Raw genomic sequence first — 24,200 nt, forward strand, 5'->3', positions numbered from 1 at the left:
ACTCTGGACTCCCCCCCACCCATTTCTGTCGCCCATCGCGGAGCTGAGGTGCCAAACCCACATCTCTCTTCTCCTCCATAGCTCATCCATGCGGTCTGCCCCTTTCCCCACTGACATCCCTCCCCTTCCTGGTCACTCTGCCAGGCTTTCTCTTTAACGCCCCTGTCCAGTGAGTTTTCTAAAACACAAATCCATCCTCCCCACGGGCTTGTCCCTAGTGGGCTGCACTGTGCTGGGAACCTCTCCATAATCCCAGCGCCTAGCCCTCAATAAATACTGGAAGACCAAGGGATCCCTGGGTGGCTCAGCAGTTTGGCGCCTGCCTTCAGCCCAGGGCGTGATCCTGGAGTCCCAGGATGGAGTCCCGTGTCAGGCTCTCAGCATGGAGCCTGCTTCTCCCTCTGCCTGTGTCTCTGCCTCTCTCTCTCTCTCTCTCTCTCTCTCTGCCTCTCATGAATAAATAAATAAATAAATCTTAAAAAAAAAATACTGGAAGATTGAGGGAATGAGTAAGGCCCTGGTCTGTTCCTTAACTTCTCTGCCTCCTTAGCCCCCGGTCCTTTCCTGAGGACTTACTGCTGGTGACACCAGGCTAACTTATGGCTGGGAGAAGAAATGGAGCAGCTTTGCACAACCAGCAGAATATTAACAGCCTTTGAAAGAGCACTATTATTGATGCAAATGGACCACCTGTCCTTGAGATAAGCATAGTAAAGAAAACAATGACAACCATTAGAAAGTACTTGTTCAGGCTTTGAGACCATGACTTTGATGTATGAGAAAGACACCTCTAGGTTCCTCCAAAGATCTAGATTTGTTAAACTTGCTTGTTGGAAGTCAGATCTTGCAGGTCTGTTGCTCAGTAGTGACCAGCAGTGTCTGTTGACATTTGAACAGTGCATATTGGGTGTATATTCACTATCTGCAGTCTGGATGTGTGTGTGTCTAAAACATGCTGTTCCCCTTCAAAACCACTGCCATGGATTCTATCTACCTGCCCATCTACACTGACTTCTAGAACAACCTTCAGAAACTCAAACACATTCTTTATCTTCCAAGAGTGGATTTGGAGTTCAGAAACAGACAAAAGCACTTGGAGCCAAATCTGATGAGTCAGATGGATGAACAAGCTAAGAAATAATATTTCTTGCTCAAAAATGAAGAGCTACTATAAAATAAAGTGAAGAGAAGCAAGCTGATAGTTCCAAGTATGGAGTTTTGGAAAGATTTGTGATAATTATCTGCTCCCTGGACTGCTGCAACATCCTCCTGTAGACCCTGCCCCTCCCGAAAGCCCAAAGGCTACCATGATGCTGCATCCTAAGAATTGCCCTGAATAAGCCATTTCCCTGGGGCCTGACCGGGAAGGACACTTCCTCTGGACACTGCTATTTAGGAGGAAGATATAATTGAAACCGGCTTTTTGGCCTCTATTAGCCTAACAAGATCCCAGCTATTCTGATTTGTATGAAGCCCAGCGCATTTAACTCACTTTTTAAAATAAAGAATCAAGCATCTATTACACCCCCAAGCAGTCTTCTCTGGGTGTTGGTGACCCAACAGTGAGCAAGAGACAAAGTCCCTGCCCTCGTGGACTTCGTATTCTAATAGAGTGAGCCAAAGGATGAACCAGCAAACGAATAATATCAAGTCAGACTGTTAAATACACTTGAGGAACAGATAAGGGGACGGAATGACAGCTGGCAGTGGGGTCATCAGGGAAGGTCCCCTTTTAAGCAGGGATCTAAATGACACCAAGAGCCACCAGCCTAGAGAGCACCAGACAGAGGGGTGTTCCAGGCTCAGAGAACAAGAATGAATGCTCTGGAGCAGGAATGTGCCTAGTCCATTGCCAAGAAAGCCCGGAAGCCAGGGTGGCTGTCAAATCTCACAGGGCAAGGGGAAAAGGGAGGATGTGAGGCAGGAGAGGTTGCCAGAGGCCAGGCGGGCCCCACCTCTGCCAGTTATAGCTCTGGCTATAACCATGGACGACTTTCTGAGCATTAGTTTCCTCACCTGCAAAAGACTGTTTACCTTGGTGGGTGCCGGGAGAACCGAAAGATCGTGTAAGTAACTTATCTTGCACCGTGTGCCTGCACGCAACTTCCATTCAGGAGGTACCAATTATCATTTCCACTATCATCAGCAGCATCACCATTGTTAGGTTAACCACAGGATCCATCTCTGGCTGACACATCAGGATGTGGAAATCGTCTCCTCCACCTTGGATAAATAATCCCGTGTCTGGTCAGCAGAACAGTAGGACTAAAGGGACGAAATCCACTTCCTCAGAGGCCCGGAGAGAGGGCCAGTGGCCCCCTTCCCTGCCCCTCCTGAAATCTCCAGGCTTCCTCTGGGCAGGTTTCAGCATGGATTCCCTTCTCTCAACTAGGCAATCCCTGGAGCCCTGTCAGCTACCAGTTCAAACCGCGAGGAGATGACATTGGACTCCGTGCACAGGCTTAGGTTTCCTTCAGTCCATATTTGGGCACAGACTGCTGTTTGAGGGAACCTGTTATTTTGCAAACCGTCACTGCCAACACACCCAACGGAACCATATGGAACCTCCCCGGCACCGCCCAATCAGAGGAAACCCAAAGACCCACTTTCAGACCCCAGTTAGAGACGGCTGCCTCTCTGAACAGGAAGCCCACTGAGGCCCGACAGCACACAACTTCACAGAGCCCACAGGAGGCCCCTGATTCTTTGGGGTAGCAGATTGCTCGGGCTGGGCTGGTACTGCCATCCAATCGGCCTGGACCCCAAGCATGTGGCCACTGTGTAGACAGTAGGCTAAGTCTGAAAAAGCTGAGATATTAGACAAGCTAGAGGACTAATTAAAATGTAAAATGTGGTCCATGGGGCATAAATTCTTACAAGCCCTGAGGGATCTACCATTTAGTACACCAACCAACCAAGGCGGAGATGTACTCAATGGCCCTCCTGAGGGCTGCGAGCACTAGCCCACCTCCCAATAGCCTTAATTTACCTCCCAGATGTGCTAGGCCGAGAGGACAGGAACGGCCCCCACTCATTACCATGGCTCCATGTGGTGTGCCTGCCCAAGAACTGGACTGGCTACCTTGAGGCGGGGGCTGCTGGAAAGGGCTTTGCTACTGCAGTGGTACAGAGCAGCGCATTCCATCAACTATTCACTTACTCTCTGCCATGCAGAGGAGCACTGGGAGGGGAGTACGGGACACAGTTAGGTATGGAAATGATTAGAATATGGAAAACATACTCATTGTTTCCCAGTGCAGTCTCTAAAAGTTTCTACAAAATCCTTTTAAAAAAGACTGGATGGAAAAATGCAAGAAATATCGCCTTTGAGGTGGAAGCAGGAGAAATGGCCCCAAGCAGAAACACATCCGGATCGCTGGGAAAGAGATTTTTGTGCTTACTCCAAAAGGGTTGGGATTAAGAAGCACTGCTGTCACCATGCCTCACACAGGACTCCAGAAGTCGTGGTGACCCCCGGTTCAGCACAAGAGTTCAATTCACAGACTCGGGAGTCAGCCAGATGCAGCTGTGTGACCGTGGGCAAGTCTTTAAACCTCTCTCAGCCTCGGCTGCTCCTCTGTCGCAGGGACACTAACAGCACCTACCTTGTGAGATGGTCGTAAGGATTAAACATGACAATTCACGTCAAGTACTTAAATCTGAGTTAGGGACCCCTTGCAAGTCAGCTATTATGATATCAGCGCCCCCCCCCAGACATATGCTTAGCCCCTCCCTGAGCACAGGCCTGTTATTTTTCCTTAAAAGTCTTGGCTCCCCTTCCATGGTGTGTATGATCTAGGACTCTTCCCTGTCTGTCCGGCTGTTTGCACCTGTGTATCCTCTTTGGTTCCTGCACATGCGTGTGCATGTGTGGGTACGTGCCTGTGTGCGGTTGGGGTTGCAGGTGCTGGCTGGGGCCTAGGTGGGGCCCGTGTGCCCTCTCTTGGGTATGACCCCCCCCCGCCCCCCAGTCGTCTTACGAGCACTGATCCGCTCTGCCCACTTCCAGCCAGGGTGAGCACCTCTCACTGCTCAGAGATCCCACGGCTCTGGGAGCCACTAACAGAGAGCGAGGCTGGCTGGGCCCGAGGTCCAGATGGCATGCATCTCTTTGCATCCTGGCACATTTCACACCCCGGTCTCTGCCAGCACGCCAGGAGAAACACTGCAGGCTTGTGCCTCCGGAGGGGGCTCCTTGTCCACAGCCCCCGGGGCCACTGTAACTTCCACCAGGCAGCAGCATTTTGTACCAGGCCCTGCCTGGAGTGGGGTCCTCAGCCATTATGACAGCTGCTGCTGCTGTTGACACTGCAACAGTGACAAATTCATCCTTCTGACAAGATCCCTTTAAATAATTCACAGGGAGCTAGGGATTAAGACACTGTTTCTCTCTGTCTCTGTTGGGATTTAAAACACCTCCAGCTGGGGTATTTAAAGAGAGTATAATGGGCTGCCCCCTTGGGTCTCCCCTCCCCCTTCCCCCCTCTTTCCCATTTCCCAAACTCAGCCCCCACCCCACCAGCCAGCCCGATAACAAGGAGGCCCAGAAAACAAGAAAGAAAAAAAAAAAAAAGGAGGGAACCAGTGCTTGGCTGGTCACTATGGCAACCGTGGCAGGGTATTCAGCTGTCATTATCCCAGTGCCTCACACATGTGATTATCTTAAGCTGTCGATTGAATGTGGTCCTCACTGCTGTCCAACAAGGCCTTGTCGAACAAGGCAGGGGCGGGAGCTGCAGGGCCCCAGGCCCCAGCTGCCTAATCCTGCTCTACCCAGATCGGGGTTCCACTGATGAGGGAGGAGCAGAGCTACCAATGGGAGAAACTGAGGACGTTTCCCTGCAGCTCGGAGGGATCTCTGCTCAGGACGCGCATAGCAGAGACTGGCCTGAGGCTGGCCTGAAGCTGGGCCACCACACTGGGCCAGCCGCTAGGGACGTGGTCTCCTCAATGCATGAGAGCAGAGAGTTCTGGCTGCACCAGGGCCAGGCTGGCTGTGGCCAGCTGGAGCCGTCCTGGAGACGAGAGCAAGCTGTGGGGGATGGAAGAGGCTGGTCTCCCTAAATTTCGTGGCTTCCTGCCATCTCAAGGTTGGGGAAAAATCCTCATTCTCAGGGTTCAAGAAAATCACATCTAGCCTGGGAAGAGGACACACTGCCCTCCACCCTGTCTTCTCTCTCCTCTGATTGTGAGAGTGTGGCCGCAGTGTGTGACCCACTTCAAGGCATTTTTTTCCTGGGACTGCAGCTGCTAGGGTGTGGTCTGGGAAGCCTGGGGAGGGCTTTGCTCTCATTCCTTTGCCTCCCGGACTTTGCTACAGATTGTCTTTGCGTTGAGGTTCCCAGGTCCACAAAGATTCTTTGAATAACATGATCACTGGTCACCCTAGTGACCCTAGCACTAGGCATGCTCCAGATTTTCCAATATTTCTTTTAAAACTCGGCTTCCAGAATGGTCCCATTGTGGTGATATGCTCAGGCCAGCACAGCACACACCAGGACCACCATCACCTGTGACTTGTACCTGGATTACTCCAAATACCACAAGCTCAGCCTGGCCTCTCCTGCTTCTGTATCCTGTGCTCAGTCCCCATGAGTAAGTGACCAGCCACATGCAAGTCCCCGCCACCTGGGGCACTGCCCACCTGGCTCGCCCCTGGCTTGTTGCTGCAGAATGAGCTGTTCAGGTATAAACGTAAATGCAGACCATCGCCACTAACCATCTTAGTTTGAAGGCAGAGCTCTCCATCGGCAAAATAAGTTCAAATCTTGACTCCAACATTTTCCCTGTTGGCTGTCCTTTGTAACACCGGGCAGTGCACTGGACATGCTGCCACCACCAGAGTGGTGAGTGGGACAGGGTCCATGGAGAAGAGGATGTGCCATGACTAGACGCCCCCTCTATACTATCGGCACAGCAACACCTCAAATGGAGCAGGGGCTGGCTCTACAGAAGTGCCAATGAGGCCACTGGATGGGACAAAGCAACTCATGGGGGCCCATCCCTTCATACATCTCACTTCCTAGGAGTCCTATTGCCTGAACATTCACTGAGGTCTAGGAGGGGAAGCTGACCCCCAGGCTCCTGCATCACTGCCTGGAGCCAGCCATCCCCAGGGACTACCAGTGTCCTCCTCTGGATCCCTATAGGTCCTCCCGGACCTGGTGCTCCCTGCCCCCAACTGCACACATCACCAAGTATCTGTTCCACCTCTCCCCATACAACTTGCTTTACAAAACAATTCATGTCGTGCTTAAAATGTGCACTGCTCATTAGCACAGGGCTCTCAAACCTTCTCTTTCTCTTCGTAGAAAACAGGGAAACCTTTGCCCCTCCTCGCCCCTCTTCCCCAGTTTCTCAATGACAAAATGACTCTGAGATCCCTTCTTCATAAGTCTTTGGGGGCAGAGGTACAAGAGTGAACTTTGTGTCCAGACCGGCCTGGGGTCAGTCTCAGCAACACCCCCAAGCAGTCCTGTGACTCTAGATAATCGCCCCGAGTCTCCGTGTCTGCTCTGTAGAGTGGGAGGAATAGCACCTGGCTTGCACAGGCCTGGAGAGAGTTCGCTGAGGTCAGACAAGTAATTTTCAGTGCCTGGTACACAGCTGGTGCTTAATTAAGGAGGACTAGTAGTAGCGGTGGTTATCACTATCGTTAACAATAACATCGTTATTAATAACAGGGTGGGCCCTCTGATGGTATTCACGTTGGAGCAGTTTCCCAAAGGAAACACTGGAATGCTGATCTTGTTTCTCTAGGGCCCCCTCAACCAGTTCACACCCTCACCCCTTGCTAGTCAAGTCCCTCAAGCCAGAGTCACTAGTCAGGGCAAGTGGTACTGACTGAGCTTCAGAGTTTACAAAAAAAAGTAAATATCTAATCCTGCCAACCACCGTACAAACAAGATCTTACATTACCCATGTGATAGGGCAGGAAACGGGCTCAGAGGAGTTAAAGAATGGAAAGGAAAATGGAAATAAACCCAGGACATTAGATTCCAGATGCTGGGCTTGCTCCTTTATACCACCAGAAGTACAGCAACCCCCCTTTATCCGTGGGGTTCCTGTTCCAACACCTCCAGATGAGGCCTGAAACTGCAAATAGTCCCGAACCCTATATATGTTTTCCCTGGGTGTACATAGTTAGGATAAAGTTTAATTTATAAATCAGGTACAGTAAGATTCACAACAAGAACAAAAAAAAATAGAACTATTATAACCATCTACTGCAACAAAAGTCATATGAATGTGGCATCTCTGTCTTAAAATATCTGACTGTATGGCACTCACCCTTCTTGTGATGCTGCGAGATGATAAAACGTCGCTGGATGAGAGGGAGTGAGGGGAATGATGTAGGTATTGTGACACCGCGTTAGGCTACGACTGGCCTCCTGACAATACATCAGAAGGAGGCTCTTCTGCTTCTGGACTGCAGCTCACCATGAGTAACTAAAACCTTGGAAGTAAAACTGTGGGTAAGGGGAGACTGCCATACAGTGCGATTTGGGCCAGATGATTCTAGAACCTTTGGCCGTGAGGGGAGGTAAAGCCAAAGGCATCATTGGAAGGCAGCTCTGTTCCCACAGAGACCAGGCTCGTGCCTCCAGGGCCAGACTCAGGGTGCCCACCTGTGTCTGCCGCTTCTGCCCTCCCTTCTTCCGTTTTCCACCTACCCGTCTTTGTGAGGCCTCGCAATTGCCTCACCTTCCTTCTAAAGCTTCCTCTTGCCCCATTTCTTTCTTTCTTTCTTTCTTTCTTTCTTTCTTTCTTTCTTTCTTTCTTTCTTTCTTTCTTTCTTTCTTTTTTCTTTCTTTCTTTCTTTCTTTTTCTTTCTTTTTCTTTCTTTTTTAAGGTTTTAGTTATTTATTCATGAGAGGCACAGAGAGAGAGGCAGAAACACAGGCAGAGGGAGAAGCTCCCCCTGTGGGGAGCCCGATGTGGGACTCAATCCCTGGCCCTGCGATCACGCCCTGAGCCGAAGGTAGATGCTCAATCACTGAGCCACCCAGTTGTCCCCCTTCCCCCTCTCTTTCCTTCACCAAGGCAGGTAGTGTGCCGGAGCTGTGAGTTCAGGCTCTGCTGACCCACCTCGGCTGTGCCCTCGTGCCTGTGTCAGGAGACCTGTTTCCTTCCGCTGCCCTGAGAGCCACGCCTGCCTTCAACTTGAGAAGCTCCATCATCAGGCCCTTGGTCCTCAGGCTCACGTACCAGCGGCAGGAGGCTTTTAGGGTTGGAACTTGGGATGCAGTGGGGCGACTGCCTTTCTCGGGAATTTTTCGGAGGAGAGCAGAGACACCTATCGACCTGGGCAGATGAAGGCTCCTCCACAAGGGGGAAGGAGCACTGGGTGACCTCTGGGGTTCTCACACGGAGTCTGCAGACAGAAACCTCTCCTGCTCTGCTGCTGATCGTGGCTCTGAGCCCTTTCCAAGAGCAAGATGATCAATCTGCCAGACAGTAAGGTTCTGGTGACCCACCACAACTCCCAAAGTTCTTTAATACAGCAAGCGAGCTAGGGAAGCATCTCTCCCTTAATTTGTCTCCCTCTTCCACTCCTACCTTATCCCCCCCGCCCACACACACATGGTCATACCACCAATATAATAACTACTCTTCTCAATGACACTGGCCATCTGTGACATTCTATTGGCCTCTCTGTTAAAGGCCCACACACACGCCCACAGAGAAGATCTCATATAAAAGCCCCATGAGAGAGCAATGACAAATGACGAAGCCAGCCGGAACGGTGCCCTTGCCTCTCAGTTGGCCCACCTCTCCTCTCCTGGGGTCCCACTGGGCCTCAGCCCACCAAGCCCTAGCACTCTTCCCAGAGTGGCAGGGGCACCTCAGCACCTCTGTAGACTGTCTTCCTCTCCCTGGGGCCCCACCTCCCCGGCTCCCGTGCCTTTGTCTATCACTGTCTCTGTCAGGCAGGTGATTTTAAACTTCCATTCCTAAAAGACGCATATTATATAAAAAAATGTTTTAAGTGCCTCAGGGTGTTTTGTTCCTCATTGCTTCATAAAAGTGACATTAATAGCCAGGGAAGAGCACTGCTGAGTGCAATTACAGAGGATGTTTCAGGTATGAAAGCTGTTTGGAGCCTGCTAATGTTTTCTAATTACAGGCCTTTTGGTAGCGAGAGAAAAAGATAAAGAGTGGGTGGGAGGCCCAGGGTGGGGAGCTCTGACTTATCTCAGTGGTTTACCTGAGGAGGCCAGGGGACAGAAGGAACGGAGGGAAGGAGCGGGGAGGTCAGAGGCCTACTCCCTGGGAGGCATGGCCTCTCTCAATGGAGAAAGCAATATTCATTCCTGGTAACAGCTCAGGGAAAGGATACCATCCATCTACCGCGCTGTGAGGGAAAAACATTTATATAGGGAGCCTGCATTCGAGGAGCCCATGGCCACACAACCCGGGAGCTCCTTCTGGAGCCAGCCTCTGGAGACACCACGGTGGGCAGCACTTCATTTGGAAAGATGGTACAGCAAGGTGGTCAGCAGGAGGCAGCCTGCTGGAGGTCAGATGTCAGCTCTGGCACTTTCTAGCCATGTGATTGGAAGTAATTTCACAGCTGATTCTGTGCCTTAGATTCCTCATCTGTAAAGTGGGGCTGTCATGAGGATTAATGTGTGCATGGCTGTCATGCACTTACGGCCTGTGATACACGAGTTCTAATTTTTCCCCATCTAGCACCTGTTCATCCTTCCTGTAGCTATTCCCCAATTCCTTCTGGGGACTTACTCCCTCTTGCCCTCCATCCCTGGGCTTCTGGTGGGCTCAGCACAACACAGAGGTAGGGCACAGAATTTAGTTGGGTCACCGGGCGCTCTGCTTGTGCAGGACTAGTTCAGGGCAGCCATGGGATTCAAGCCAAGCCCCTGAGGCCCATTCGGAGCTACTTTCAAGGGCTTCTCCCAAGGCAACCACAAGGAGGGATGTGTTCTTCCCCAGGGGATATGAATGAATGAGGTTGTAGGGACTGGGGCTGCTGCAGACTTCTTGTGACCTAGAGGAGGCCCAGCACGGAGCCAGCACCATGAGAGCAGACACAGGAGAAAGTGGATGGGGAAAGAAAGAATGAGCAGGGGCAGAGACGAGACCAAAGCCTCTGGAGAGCCCACACAAGCCACATCAGCCCCTGTACCATTCAGTTACATGAGCCAGGCAGGGCACCTCCTTTAAGACTGAGTTGGGCTTTTCTGTCACTGGCCACCAGAGAACCTGACCGATATAAAAGTGTGACTTTCAGCAATAAGCGACCAGGCCAAAGGCTCCCAAGTCCTAGGTAGTAGTGTCAGTCTGAGAAAGGATGACCAATCCCAACCCCCTTTGCCTGCCTGTCCCCTGTCAAGGCCTGAAATTCAAACACCAGAAAACTCCATTCACAAAATCATTTAGCCCAGAGCTAAATTTCTCTTGAATTTGCCTAATTTAGTTCGGGCTTTTCTGTCTTCATTAACATGATTGAGTCATCAAATAAAGAAAAGAGAAAAATCCAGTCCTCCAAAGGGTTAGTACTATGCTAACACTTCTTGAATGTTTACCGCAGAAAATGTTTTACTGACTCATCGCATCTATGGAAAAGATGCCATCTTTGCCCCACTGAGGAGAGGGCCAATCTGGAGCTGAAAGAGTCTAAATGCCCAGCCCAAGATCACACAGAGGGGAGCTGCAGAGCTGGAATGGGAGCCAGTTTATTTGATGCCAAGGCCTAGAGCCTTCAGAGCTCCTCCAGAACTTCTCATCCATCAGACAGATAAATTTCAATTGATTTTGCATGGCCTTGGAACGAATGGGGTGTTATTAGAGTGGATTTCTCTCCTGAGCATGCTTTCCTTATTCCCATGATAAGGGCAGCCGGCAGGAGTGCCTGGATGACTGACAGGAAGCAAGAGGCGGCCTAGGACAGCCAAGTGTCCAGGAGGGTCCATGTGGACAGCAAGGAGTGGCTGTGCAGTGAGGCCCTTGTCCTGCTCTCGTGGACGTGTATCTTGTGTCAGGACATACTGAGTTCATTTACCAGATACACATGTTTAAATTCGTGTCATTCCCTTTACGGTGGCCTCCTCTGGAAGCTCTGCCACTAAGTCCAATAACCCTCCCATCATTTAAGATACTTTCAGAACTCCAGGATTGAAATCATTTAACTTCACACATACACATGCATATACAGACCCGCATATAGACACACATACAGGTATGCAGGTGACTATAAATACATAGATATACATATATACAGACACACATACACACACATATATGCATACACACATATACATATATACACACATACATATACATAGACACACATATAAACATATATATACAGATGCTCACATACACACATACACGTATATATACACACATGTGCACATATACACACACACATATAGATATACAATCAGACACACATATACACAGACATATATATAGGCACACACACCCAGCACACTCATCCTGAAGGCTCATCAGGCTTGGCTCTGGACTGCTTTTTCCATCCTTCCTCCATCAAATTCCCCTTCCCATATTGGCACATAAAGATGGGCCAATATTAAAGTAGTCAACAGAGTATGTCACAGGCTATGAAGATGGGTTCCCAAGGGCAGTGCAGATGGAGCTGGGGTCTGGAAGCCCACAGAGTGCTCTTTGAAGATCACTCAGGTAGATGTTTACACTAAGGCCACATGTCCCTCCAACACAGAAGCCACCGGCGGCCCCAGTACACAGCGAACCCCAGAAAAACTCTTGAAAAGCAAAACAACTCTGGGGCTGGATTTCCAACAAGCAAGTGGAATAAGCCCCACTATTAGAGGCACCTGGGCTTGCTTTTCTGACCTACCATCCAGCGTCTGAAAGCAACTGGCACCTTCTGGTAGGTGTCCTGGTGTCCTTGATCATGTTTACCTCAGGAGAGGTGGCACCATTTGCATCACGAAGTAAGCTCTTTAAAAAGATACTGACAACCAACTGGGTTTTGAGAGGCCTACGACAAACATTTTATTGGGCTACAGTAAACCTAAATTGAACATTTTCTAAGTTCCGTGCTCGCTTCAGCAGCACATATACTAAAATTGAACATTTTCTAAGTTCAGAACCCTGGGTTGGAGATGCAAAAGTATCAAGAGTTCTCCTCATTTATTGGGCCAACAAACATTTATTGGAGTCTACCGCCTGCTGGGCTGCTGCTGAGCCCCAGGGATAGAGATAGAGCTGCTCCATCCTCTGGCCAGCGGGGAAGGCCACACAGCAACACCTGGTTAGCTCACAGAGCCATGGACACTATGTCAGAAGCCGGCACCATGCCAGTGTCACCAGTGAGGGTCCCCAGGGATACAGTTGCTGGGAGCTGAGCTCCTCCCTGGCATTTGTGACTTTATAAATGTTCCTTTCTCCCTCTGCTCACCAGGTGGCCTCCACTTCAGGTTCGACCTAAAGGCTTTGAATTAACGGTGCAATTAGATCTGAAAGCAACATTTGGGTACAACTCCTTCCTGGTTGTGCCACGGAATATTATGATCTGCTTTCCAGCAACATAACTGAAAACAGTTTGTGGGCTCTGTGTGGGGCAGGCAGTCCAATTCGTCTCCACAACTGGCGGTTCTCGAGCACAGCAGTGAAGACACCCAGTGAGCCCCGTAAAAGGAAGAACCCCACGGCCTCTCTCTGAGGAGCCAGCCTCACAGGCCATGCCCTGTGGATAGGGTTCATTGGAACGCCAGGTGGGCCCCCTGGAAGAATTATGCTCCTTCTGGTCAGGCAAACTCAGTTCTTTGGGAACACTCAGGCTACCAGAACAATGCCAGCCCACCCTTCTCCGTCGTGAGCATGCGTGCTCGGTATCCAGACTGCAGAGAGGCTCTGAGGCCTCTGCTCCCTCTTGAGGGTAGGGATGAGGGATGTCTCTGCCTCAGTGGGTCCCACGAAGATGTGGGCCACCCACCCAAGCTCCTGGCTTCTCAGATGCCTGACATTGGCCCCTCTCCCTGGACCTCTTTACTACCCAGAAGTACTCTCTACCTGTCTTTTTTTTTTTTTTAAGATTTTATTTATTTATTCATGATAGAGAGAGAGGGAGAGACAGAGACAGACAGAGACACAGGCAGAGGGAGAAGCAGGCTCCATGCAGGGAGCCCGACATGGGACTCGATCCTGGGTCTCCAGGATCACAACCTGGGCTGAAGGCAGGCACTTAAGCCGCTGAGCCACCCGGGCGATCCCCTCTCTACCTGTCTTAAATCCAAGCCCTGACTCAAGTCCACGGCCTATGGCCCTCCACCAGTCTCATGAGTCTCAGCTTCCACCCCTCCATCTGGGCCCCTAGACTTTGTCACAGTGGTCAGACTGCTGTGGCTTCACTCTTCTTCTTACTGAATAGATGCCATGACACAAGACACCAACCTCCTCTCACCGATGTCCTCTACTCCTGGTCCTCGAGGACCAGGCCCTCTGTGCTTGCAAATCCACACCTCAGGATGATTCCAGCAGCACATTTCCTCCAGTATGATCAGACAACTGAAGGAGGCCCACTGATCGAGGTGTCGCAGACGCATGGCCCGCCACCACAGCTAGGCCACCACACTCCTTCTAAACATGCCTCTCTCCAGCTCTCTAGCAGTGGTTCCTTCAAAGCTGCCCCACCCTCCTAAACCCATGACCACCCACCCTCGCTGTCTGAATCTGGCCTCTAACCTCAGCGAGAAGATAGATCATTGAAAGAATTTTCTGTTTTATGGCTTCTGTCACCAAACCTGAGTACCCATATCTCTCTGCAGGCCCTTGATCTCTGTCCTGCCATTTCAGCAGAAAAGGAATCCCGTCCCCTGCAAGGCCAACACGACCCACAGCCCCGTTCCCTCCATCCCCATGTGTGGTCTTCCTTCCCCTACATGAAGTGCTGTCTCCATCGCCTCACCTCTCGTTGACCTTCAACTCTTGCTCTCTGGCTTCTACTCCTGTCCCCTGTGAAACCCTCCACACAAGTCACCAACAGGGGCCCTGTAACTGAGCCCACCCAACCCCTGAGGCTCTTGCCAATTCTGACCCCCCTCCCCCCTGACACACTCCTGGCTCCTCTGAGAGAACCACCTCATGGTTTTCTCCTGCCTCCTCAGCCTCCTTCCCAGGTTCTTCCTTCTGTATTTGACATTGCAGCGCAGGTTGCTCATCCAAAGTTGTCACCTCTTCTCCCTCCAGATGCTCCCTGGGAGGCCACAGCCATGCCAGGCTCCCCTCCCATGGATGTGAGGCTGCCTGCCTTCCAATTCCACTGCTCACGAGTCAAGCACTGGCAGAGCCAGTCCCATGGGTGCCCTTCAAACTCAACAGGTCTGATGCTGAACTCGGCCTCTTCCTGCCCAAGCATGCTGCTCCTCCCATGTCCCCCATCTCTGAGAATGGCACTGTCATCGACCCACCTGCCCAGGTCAGAAACTTGCAACAAGGACCCAAGTCAGGTGGTGAACTAGGTGGTCAATTTCCAATGGTGCACAAATAGGCAGGACCCCAGCTACCTTGGAGATTACCCCTTTGGTATGACCAAAGGGGTGCTAGAAGCCAGGGGGGTAGAAATTAACCCAACACTAACATATAAAGAGGCAAAATATGTAACGTGCCAAGTGTTACTGAGGAAAGTACCCTGGCCCTCGGTGGACCTGGAATGCGGACCCAGCGAGGTCAGGGATGCAACGAAGGTGTCCCTGCAGATGGGCCTGAAGATGATACAGAAGAATTGCTCCAGTGTTTGGCCTCTACGACGTGGTAAAATGGAGCCCACCTGTTTGGTGGGAGATGGGAAGGGAGGTGAATTCTGTTTGGTCCAGGCTTAGATTGACATGCTCATGAGCATCCAATGCAAGATGGGATAGGGACACACACTTGAGAGCCACTGGGGTGTTCAGAGAATCGGGGGCAACAGCCTAGGATGAGAAGAGTGGGCGATGGGGAGAGGGTGAGAAATGGAAGCATAGTCCCTGTTCCTCCCTCTCGACCCTGGGTGAGGGCCAGCCTGACCCTCCCACCACTCACTATAAACCAGACAGGCTCTGAAGCTGCTCAGGGCACGAAGAGAAGAAGTACCCGGCTGTAAGTTCTTGAGAGAAAAGCATGGGGGAAAGGTGGCTGAGTCGTGGCTGCTAACCAGTGGGAGGGCAAGCATGGAGCAGCCCAGCCAGCTGCTGTCTCTAAAGGGCATCACTTGACTTTGAGTGTTTTCCTAAAGGACAATCTTCCTTGGGAAAGGAGAGCAGAAGTTTAAAGAAGACAGGTGGTGTGTACAAAAATCAAGGGGAAAATTAACCATAAATCATGTCGATGCCTCATGAAAACACAGGCCTTCAAACAATAACGTAATTTGTAAAAGAGTGGCAAGTTCTTAATATCCAGCAGCCTGAAGAGTTGCTGCCTCATTGGTTTGGCGTAAATTTCCTGGTAGAAGTGGGAAAGGTTCCCTTGTAGCCCATGGTGCTCCCAGCAGGACTGGGACTTGGTCAGCATGGGCAGGACTGGCCCCTGCCCCTGGTCCTGATTCGGCAAACACCAACCCATCCTAATCCTTGCCTTCCTGACTCCTAAGATAGGACACCTGCTCCTGGCGGGGGTTGGGAGTTGGGGAGGGCTGTTCTGTAAGTATTGGGGCTGGAAGGGAGACAGCGAGAGCTGGGAAGTAGGCAGAGCCTGTTGGGACCCTAGTGTCCCATTTAGAACTGTCCCTACAGTAAAAGGGGGCCACGGCCTGGTTATGCCTTGTTGTGACGTGCACCACAGGGTGTAGACAGGCTCAGGCTAGAGATCACCAAGGGCAGGGAAGGAGACGGGAGACGTGGACTGCCCTGCCCCCGCCGACTTGGCTCCCTTGCTGGAGTGAAGAGTCCCCTCACTCCCCTGCCCCCTCCCCTGGTGATCAAGCCCTGCGGGGAGCCAGTCACCCATGCCAGGCTTCTGGACGTCATCTCTCCTCTTCCATCTCCTGCTTCGTCCCTGCCGGCAGTCCATCCATTGCCAAATGCTGCCAGTCCTTCCTCCTTTGCTTTGCTCTAACAGCCCTCTAAGTAGACTGTTTTCAGCCCTCTCTTCCGACCCACCCAAGACAGCTGGGAGAGGCTCTTAACTGCTTTTCTCTCAACTGTTCCCTACAGTCCTGTCAGCAAGCCATGTCATTCTCCTGCTCAGGATCTGTCCATTTCCTACAGGAGAGAATCGACAGTGCTGCCTCAGCATGGTAGGCACGGTCCTACCACCGTGCCCCTTTCCAGCTCATACCCCAGCCCTATCTCAGCACTGTCTATACCCTGCCATGTTTCAGAAACACAGACTCTCCTCTCTCATGTCTTTTCATGACCCTCTCCCTCCAATTGACTATGGGTCCTACTTGAACTATCTTTGCAGACTCCTCATTCACCATCTGTCAAACTCCTACATACTCTGTACACCCCAACTAGCAGGCACCTTCTCTGCAAAGGCTTGTGTGTCCCTTCTAAGTTCCTCACTTCCAGCTCTGGGCCATACTTGCCTATTGATCTCTCCACTCCCACAAAGAAGAGATGTCCTTTAGCCTATCCATGAACATAGTGGTCTCCAGCACCCATGGGAGGCCATGAGGTCCTCAGAGCTGGTCCATTCTTATAATTAACAGGGTTTGACCAGGGGCACAAACACTGACCAAATGAATGAAGAATATCTCTCTAAGCCAAGCACCAGGTGAAAGAAAGCCTTAGCCCTTCTGACCTCTAGTTCTCCTTATGCCTTTGCCTCTTGGCAGCCCTGTGGGCATCACAGATTTCTGATTTCTGATCTGTATCAGCACCACCAGCCTGAGTGCCCAGCTCTTGGCAGCCACTAGCCCTATACCCACACAGTTACCTAGGGGCCAGCTCCCTGAAGGACTGTGTCAGGAGATGGCCTGCAACACCACACGAGGGAGCAGGCTCAGCTCTGAGACCCCTGGTCCTGCCTCTCTGTGGATGGGCAGGGGATATAGCCATTCACACCTATATTCCATCCCCCCAGATTTCCTGCCCTATGCAGGCTCTGCTCCTCCAGCCATCCTACAGGCCCAGGACCACACAGCAGGACTGAAGAATGGATGGTTGACACTCACCCCTGATGCAGGATTGGCTGTCCAGCCCAGCTCTGCAGTAGCTGTCCTGGTGTCCATTAAAGTTTCTGTGGGTCAAAAGAGAAAATCTGGTGAGTCATAAGGATTGCTAGACAGTGGTCCTTATGCTTATGAGGTTACTAAGGACTGTAAATGTCAGTGTCAGGAGCCTTGGGCCTCTTTGTGAAACCTAAGGCTCAGAGAGGGGAAGAGGCTCCTCAGGATGCCATGGCTCAGACCATCAGGTATCCTGATGCTACATCCATTACTCTCTCCCTGAAAGCCCAAAAGCCGCCTGTGGTGGATGAAGTCATCGCTCCAGACACTTTACCCCCACACATGGCTTCTTCCCAGCATACTCTTCCAGAAGCTCTTCCAGAGCTATGTCAACCCAGCAGCCAGATTTAATTTGTTCCTTGGCCTTCCTGAGCCATGTATTTCTACCCTCTTCCTCCCCACTGGGTTGCTTCTCCAGCCTCATGTGTCTGTCCCCACTTCTCCCCACAACTGTCCCCTACCATGTTGACACCCTTGGGTGGTTTCTTATCGACTCTCCTGGCCCCCATCACTCTCCCAAGACTCAGCCTCCCTGCAGGTCCCTTTGCCCCTGGGCCCAGATGCATGCCATCCCCTTCCCCAAGACTCAGCCAGGACTCACACCAAAGCACCATCTCTCAGGTCCCTGCGGCCCGCTTCCTGGCTACTGATCCCCCGGCCAGTCAGGGAAAGAGGCACCCTGACTCAGCTGGGAGCTGCTGGGAGCCGTGGCAGTAGCTACAGTTCACACACCAAAATCACCAGGCACATAGTGACCACGCACTTGCTGTTCACAAGACCAGTTTTCTGGCAGACAGCAGTCAAGCATCCCGAGGACGAGGCACCTCTTTTTTTTTTTTCTTTTTTGCTCTTCAGCCTATTATTGACCGCTGTCAGTCCACACCTCTCAGTGGAAACTGTTCCCCAAAAGCTGCTCCTGAGCTCCTGAACAGCAAAACCAAAAGCCTCTTTGGTTTTTTTCAGCAGTTTTATTGAGGTAGGAATGACATACAATAAACTGCACATGGTTAAGGCATATAATCTGATAAGGTCTGTCATATATTTTATATGTGAAACCATCACCACAATCAAGATAATAAATATATTCATCATTCCCAGAGGTGTCTTGTCCCTTCATAAATCCTCCTTTCCTCCTGGCCGGGTCCCACCTTATCAATGTCCTGAGGTAATGATTGATTTGCTTTCTATCACTATACATTGATTAACTGGGATTTTCTAGAATTTTATATGAATTTTATATAAATATAGTACATATTATATTTTATCTGGCTTTTTGCACCTAGGATATATATATTTTTTTAAAATTGGTTAGATGTTGTGGGAGCCTGGGTGGCTCAGTTGGTTAAGAGTCTGACTTTTGGCTTCAGCTCAAGTCATGATTTCAGGGTCATGGGATAGAGCCCTGCATCAGGCTCCACACTCAGCAGGGAGTCTGCTGGAGATTCTCTCTCTCTCTCTCTCTCTCTCTCTCTCCCTCTGCCCTTCCCCTCCTCCTTTGCTTGCATGCTCCCTAAGATAAATAAATAAATCTTAAAAAAAAAAAAAAGATTGATCGTGTTGTATATATCAGCGGTTCATCCCTTTTAGTTGCTGAGTAGCATTCCACTGTATGGACACACTGCAGTTTGTCTACTGGTTCACCTGTTATTCCCAGTTTGGGGCTATATGTCAGAGTGTGTGCACAGTCCAGTTCCTTCACATCCTCACTAACTTGGTATGGTCGGTCATTTCTAATTTGGGCCATCTTCACCAGTCCGTGGTAGTATCTCATTGTAGTTTTTTCATTTGGTGCAGTGTGTTCAAGATTTTACAATTTCCACATTTCTTATTATTGAGTTTGGAGAGTTCTTTATATATTTTGGATTCCAGTCCTCTACCTGATACATACTTTGCAAATAATTTCTTCCATTCTGCAGCTTATCTTTTTCTCTTTAACAGTATATTTCAAAAAGAAGTCTTAAATTTTGATGAAGTCCAATTTATCAATTTTTTTCTTTTATGGTCTGGTATCATACTGAGAAATCTTTGCCTAACCCATGGTCACAAAGGTTTTTCTCCTACCTAGGTCTGTGATCTATTCTGAGTTAATTTTTGTGTAAGGTAGGGGATATGAATCAAATGTACAATTGTTTTTATCATGTGGATATCCAGTTGTTCCAGAGGGGCACCTTTTTAAAATTCACACAATGGTGCCGTTTAGGCTGGTGGAGGTGTCTTCTCCACCTGGATCTCTCAGGACATGCATCAAAGGTACCGGCCCCACTGTATAAGTGCTCAGCAAACAGAGGAGGGGGAAATAGACATCAGTTGTGTTGGCTTTTCCTTCCTCTGTTTCCTTTTTCTCCTGAGCACCCCTATTCTGTGTTCAGTGCTTTAGGCAGGAGATGGGAGATATGAATGCAGAATGCACAGTTATAAAATTGTGGGACCCTTAGGAATGACTCCTGGCATAAACCAAAGGTTTGGGAAGAAAGCCACCCTATGGGCAGGACGGAGGGAATGAAAATCAAAGTGATAAATGAGGACCTGTGTTGAGAAAACAGGTTCACCATGCTCTTGTCTCCTAGTGACTCATCCCAGAGAATGGATGGTGGGAATCTGTGGAGGTGACAGGGCCTTGGCCAGCATGCCAGCATGGTACCACAGCAGCAAGCAACTCCACCAGGCTGATACGGCTTGGACAGAGCGGAGGAAGCCTTAGGTCCTGCTGGGGCTAATGAAAGGGACTCAGAACCACACAGAGGGGACCTGCGTGGACTATACTATATATAAGCAAGGGTCAGACGGGCTATGGGGAGTCTCAATGAGTGCGGTGTGGACAGGTGCTGACAGGACCAGTGAGGCAGCTTCCTCCACAATTGGGCACTACACAACCAGTCCTTAACCTTGGTCACATTTCTGCCACCCTGAGGGAATGGGGGTCTAAAAAGCAAATCGAGAGAAGTAGAGTAAATATAACAAGCTGTATTTTCTTGCCCGTTTGAGTTTGGGTTTGGACTGAGAGCCCTACCCGGCGCACATCCGAAGGAAGGTAAGCGCTGGAACAGACTTCTTGAGTTTGTTTTCTCCTCTGATTCTTCTGACAGCTGGGGAGGCCGGGCCCTTCCTGGAGCAACCCTCCCTCTCCCCCTCATCTCCACTCCACAGCACTAATAATGATCATAATGACACACCGAATTTACATAACATGCTTCTCAAAAGACACTCCATGAGGCTCTGCAGAAATTCATCTTCATGATTAAAATGCCTCCGCCAGGTGGGTCTGAAGCAGGAGCCAGTGAATGCATTTGACAGAGTTGGGGACCAGTGTGCAGAGAGGAGCAGTGCCTCCTGCAAGGTCACACAGCCTCCCACCCTGATGCCGTAGCTCCAAACCCCAGTGTGCCACCCACCAGGCACATGTGGGCTTCTGGGGCTCTACTGTGGCCATTGGGGTCAGGGTGGGTGCTTTGCTCCTAAAGCCAAGGAGCCACAAAAGCCCCCAGAATAACGCATCACCCCTGCCTTAACCTCAGGACCAAGAGGAAGTAGTGGTAAAGAGGCAGAGGAAGTGGCAGCAAGCGAAATAGAGTTCAGAATCAAAAATAAGAATTAGCCTTCATTTCTAAACCTCCCAAGCACTAGTTTGTCCTGTTAACCCCATTAATATAATCTAAGACTTCATTATATTCATAGTCACCTGCTCCAGGGCTATAATTGAAACTGTTTCTAAATAATGTTTTCATCCACCCTACTGGACAGAAGTTGCAGCAAGAGGAATCCATTTCTCTGCATCCTGCCCGCTGTGGAGACAGAAGACCACAGAACCATAAACCATCCACTCGATATGATTAAGGGCAGTTTCTTTTCTGGCACAGAGAGCTCCTGATTATGGCATTACATTCTGGTGGGGGCTGAATAAAAGTGATTTGAGGAGGTTTACATCTCCCTGGAGAGGAAAAGAGCACTCATTTGCATTTATAAAGCATATTGAGAGCTCTGGCAGAAAGTTATGGTGGAAGCACAATTAAATATTTACCATCACTTCTGCTCTCAAACAGTGGCGTGGGGGCCAACCAGCTGGAGGTGCATGTGTTGCTGTCAGATCTGATGCCTACAGGGGATGCAACTCTGGGAGCTCCACCCACCGCCTGGCCTCTGCCCGCTGGGAAGGGCACATACACAGGGGGAAAGTGGGTGCAGCTGTGGGCAGACTAGGTCCGGATCCCACTTCCATCACTCATTCTCTCCTTCTTCTCTCTCTCTCTCTCCCTCCCTCCCTCTTTCTCCTTCCCATCCCCATCCGTCTCTCCCTCCTTCCTTATCCACGGAATGGGGCTAGAGCCAGCTAATATACAGGACTGGGGGTAGGGGGTGGGGATAAAGCACTGCAAATATGCCATTATTATTATTATTATCATCATTATCATTACTATTATTATTATTATCACTTAATCACGCCAAGCTTCAGTTTCCTTAGCTATTGCAAAAACCCTAACGGTGCTATCTGTAAGACACCTATAAGAGATCTGTAAGACTCAACAATATTAAATATCTAATAATAGCTCATCTACATTCTTCCTTGCACGTTGGAAAGACCAAGGAGTGACACGTTGAGGATACAGCAGCCTATCAGAGAGGTGGGTGCCCTAGAAAGACTCGGGTCTAGTCCAGGGAAGGACAAGAAGCAAAGTCACACTCGCCTTACTATTTTGGCTGAGCGCATGAGAAGGAGACAGAAATTCAAGGGAATGGATGGGGTTCTTGTGCATGTGGGGAATGAGTGGGCCCATCTCCACACTGTGTGGAGGTAGAGGGCGATGGGACACTGGTCTCCGGGTGCTGGTGAGTAGTGGGGAAGAGGGAAGGATGGAGAGCTCCACCTGGCTCTTGGGACAGAGAACAGAGTGACTACCCAGAGGCAACAAGGGCGGCAGCAGAAACAGGTTGATGGGAAGGAAGTGGGAGCCACCCCAAACATCCGAGAAGGTGAGAAGACTGAGCAGGAGGGGAGGGAGGCCATGCGGGGAGACAGAAGGAGGCCTCTGGAAAGAGCTGGCTGGGCTAGCAAGAACCCGAGGACCCAGGCACATGAGAAGCCTGGCAGAGAGACCCCATTTTCCCAGGAAACAATTTCCTTGCAGTGGTTTTGATACAGGGAAACTCTCAGGGTGTCCCCTCCAACTCTGGAGGCCGGTGCCTGCAGGTCTGGGTCAGGGGCCAGGTCGGAGCCCTCTGCGTGGAGGAAGAGGCAGCTGCTGCCTGGCTCTGCAGGCGGCAACTGTCTCTGTCTGGATTGGCACCTCGGGATGTATTGACATTTGGGATGAATTAGATACCCATCATGGTGAAAGAGAGATAAATAAACCCCTCTCCTTACAGCTCTGCCATTCTTTTTGGAGAGACATTAATCAGACATTCAGCTGAAAATATTTACAACGTCCTTCCGTGGTGGTAACAATATGCAACAACATGCACAGATGGAATCGGGGCTTCCAGGCCTTCTCGGAGCAGTGCCTCCTGTGTATTTGAAGAGGTGAGGCTGTGGGCCCTCCGAGCCCAGAAGAGCCAGCACAGCCATGCATCATTGCCCTGTACTCCCTCCGGGCCCAGGAACTCCTGAAGCCTGGAACCCACACCATGCTGTAGCTGCAAGAGCCAAGCTATTGTTAGGTACACACAAGGAGCTGAGGGGCAGCTCACTGAAGCCCCAACTCCCTCCCAGAGCCTTTGCGAGGGCTTGGGATGGTTGGGAGAGGTCTGAAACGCAATGGTATAAAGTGGCCCCGGTATCCGTTCAGCAAAGAGCTGTCTGAGCAACTGCTAGGGGCGGAGTGAGTTCTGCGCAGGCATCAGAGAAGGAGCAGAGGGTATAGACGGACATCTCACCCCTCAGGGAGCTTGCAGGCAAGCGGGGAAACAGAACTTAATCAAATAACCATGCGGATAAATCTGCATGTACAGCCTCAGTGTACGGCAGGAGAGAGGAATCCCTGGGACAGTTGTGAGCACTGAATAAAATGACAGGGGTACTGGAGCCTGGCAGACAGCTGGCACTGCCTCCTTCCTTCCCCAACTCCTGGCTGATGAAAGCACAGGGGTCACCACCCCCTACACACACATCTATACACACACACACACACACACACACACACACACACACATCCCTGCCCTACGACCGAGTTTGAACTGGCAGGTAAGATAGCCATTAAACAGTCTCCCCCATGCCCACATCCAGACTGTGCTGAGGACCAGAATGTGCTGGGGACCCCTGCCCTGACCACAGTGAGGGGATGCCCGTGCTGCCCTCCAGACCTTGGCTCAGCAGGGCAGCCCGAGCACCACCTGGAGCCCATGCTCTCCAGCCACCACCCTGGCTACTATGGTGCCCGCACCCCTGGCCCTGCTCCATCCATCACAGCAGCCTGCCAAGGACTCAGCCCAGCCTCCCTGCAGAGTTCTTATGTGGCTCTTTTCCCTGACATTCCTCACAGCTGTGTCCTGCCTCCACGTGCCCATGTGGCCCTGCTCTGGATGCTCAGTCCCTGAGACAGAGTCCCAGAACCAACAGCTTCCAACCCCCAACTTCACACCACGCCCACACTTTCCGCTGCTGGCACTGGCCAGCCTCCCTGGAATGTCATCCCTACCCCCTTGGAATTGGCCTCAAGCTGCCTCCTTGGACCAAGGGAGACAGAGACTTTGCCAGCTCTGGGTTTGGAGTGAACTGGTTGAGTGAGAACTCTTGAGGACACCAACCAGCCTCAAGAACCCATGTTCTGGCATCACCAGCCTGGACCCAGCACAGCTACAAAAGGTTAAAGTAAGAAAGTATTCCAAGGAAGCCTTGCGCATCCCATCCCGTGTGTCCAGCCCAACTAAATCTTCTCTCTACACCACACATCCTCTCGTGCACACTGCCCCCACCCAAGCTTTCCAAACCACCCTTCCCTGGAGTCCAGGAGGGAAGCCTCAGAGGCATCTAGCTGTGATTCCCTGTTTCCCCTTAGTCTCATCACATCACTTGCCATGCCCCAGGGACTCTTTCTCTGCAGCACCTTCCGCAGCT

The 24,200-nt window shown here is 50.8% G+C and overlaps 1 protein-coding gene and 1 long non-coding RNA gene across 6 annotated transcripts in view; one reads left to right on the top strand and one right to left on the bottom strand.

Moving 5' to 3' along the window:
- Window positions 1–24,200, bottom strand: part of EPHB1 (EPH receptor B1) — a 474,340-nt gene that overhangs the window by 275,482 nt on the left and 174,658 nt on the right. For 3 of the 5 annotated variants that reach the window (XM_077865055.1, XM_077865054.1, XM_077865053.1), the window contains one exon: window positions 17,099–17,163. In XM_077865055.1, the coding sequence (XP_077721181.1) occupies window positions 17,099–17,155 (57 nt within the window). In that variant the 5' untranslated portion in view covers window positions 17,156–17,163. Of the gene's footprint in view, window positions 1–3,980; window positions 4,212–17,098; window positions 17,164–24,200 lie in introns of those variants that run through there. The other 2 variants (XM_077865057.1, XM_077865056.1) reach the window with 2 other exon arrangements.
- LOC144293861 (uncharacterized) lies at window positions 12,421–17,166 on the top strand. Its single transcript, XR_013361237.1, has 3 exons — window positions 12,421–12,722; window positions 14,197–14,425; window positions 17,008–17,166. It is a non-coding gene; the product is annotated as an uncharacterized LOC144293861 (long non-coding RNA).

Source organism: Canis aureus, chromosome 22 (genome assembly GCF_053574225.1).
Source record: "Canis aureus isolate CA01 chromosome 22, VMU_Caureus_v.1.0, whole genome shotgun sequence".
Classification (NCBI taxonomy): domain Eukaryota; kingdom Metazoa; phylum Chordata; class Mammalia; order Carnivora; family Canidae; genus Canis; species Canis aureus.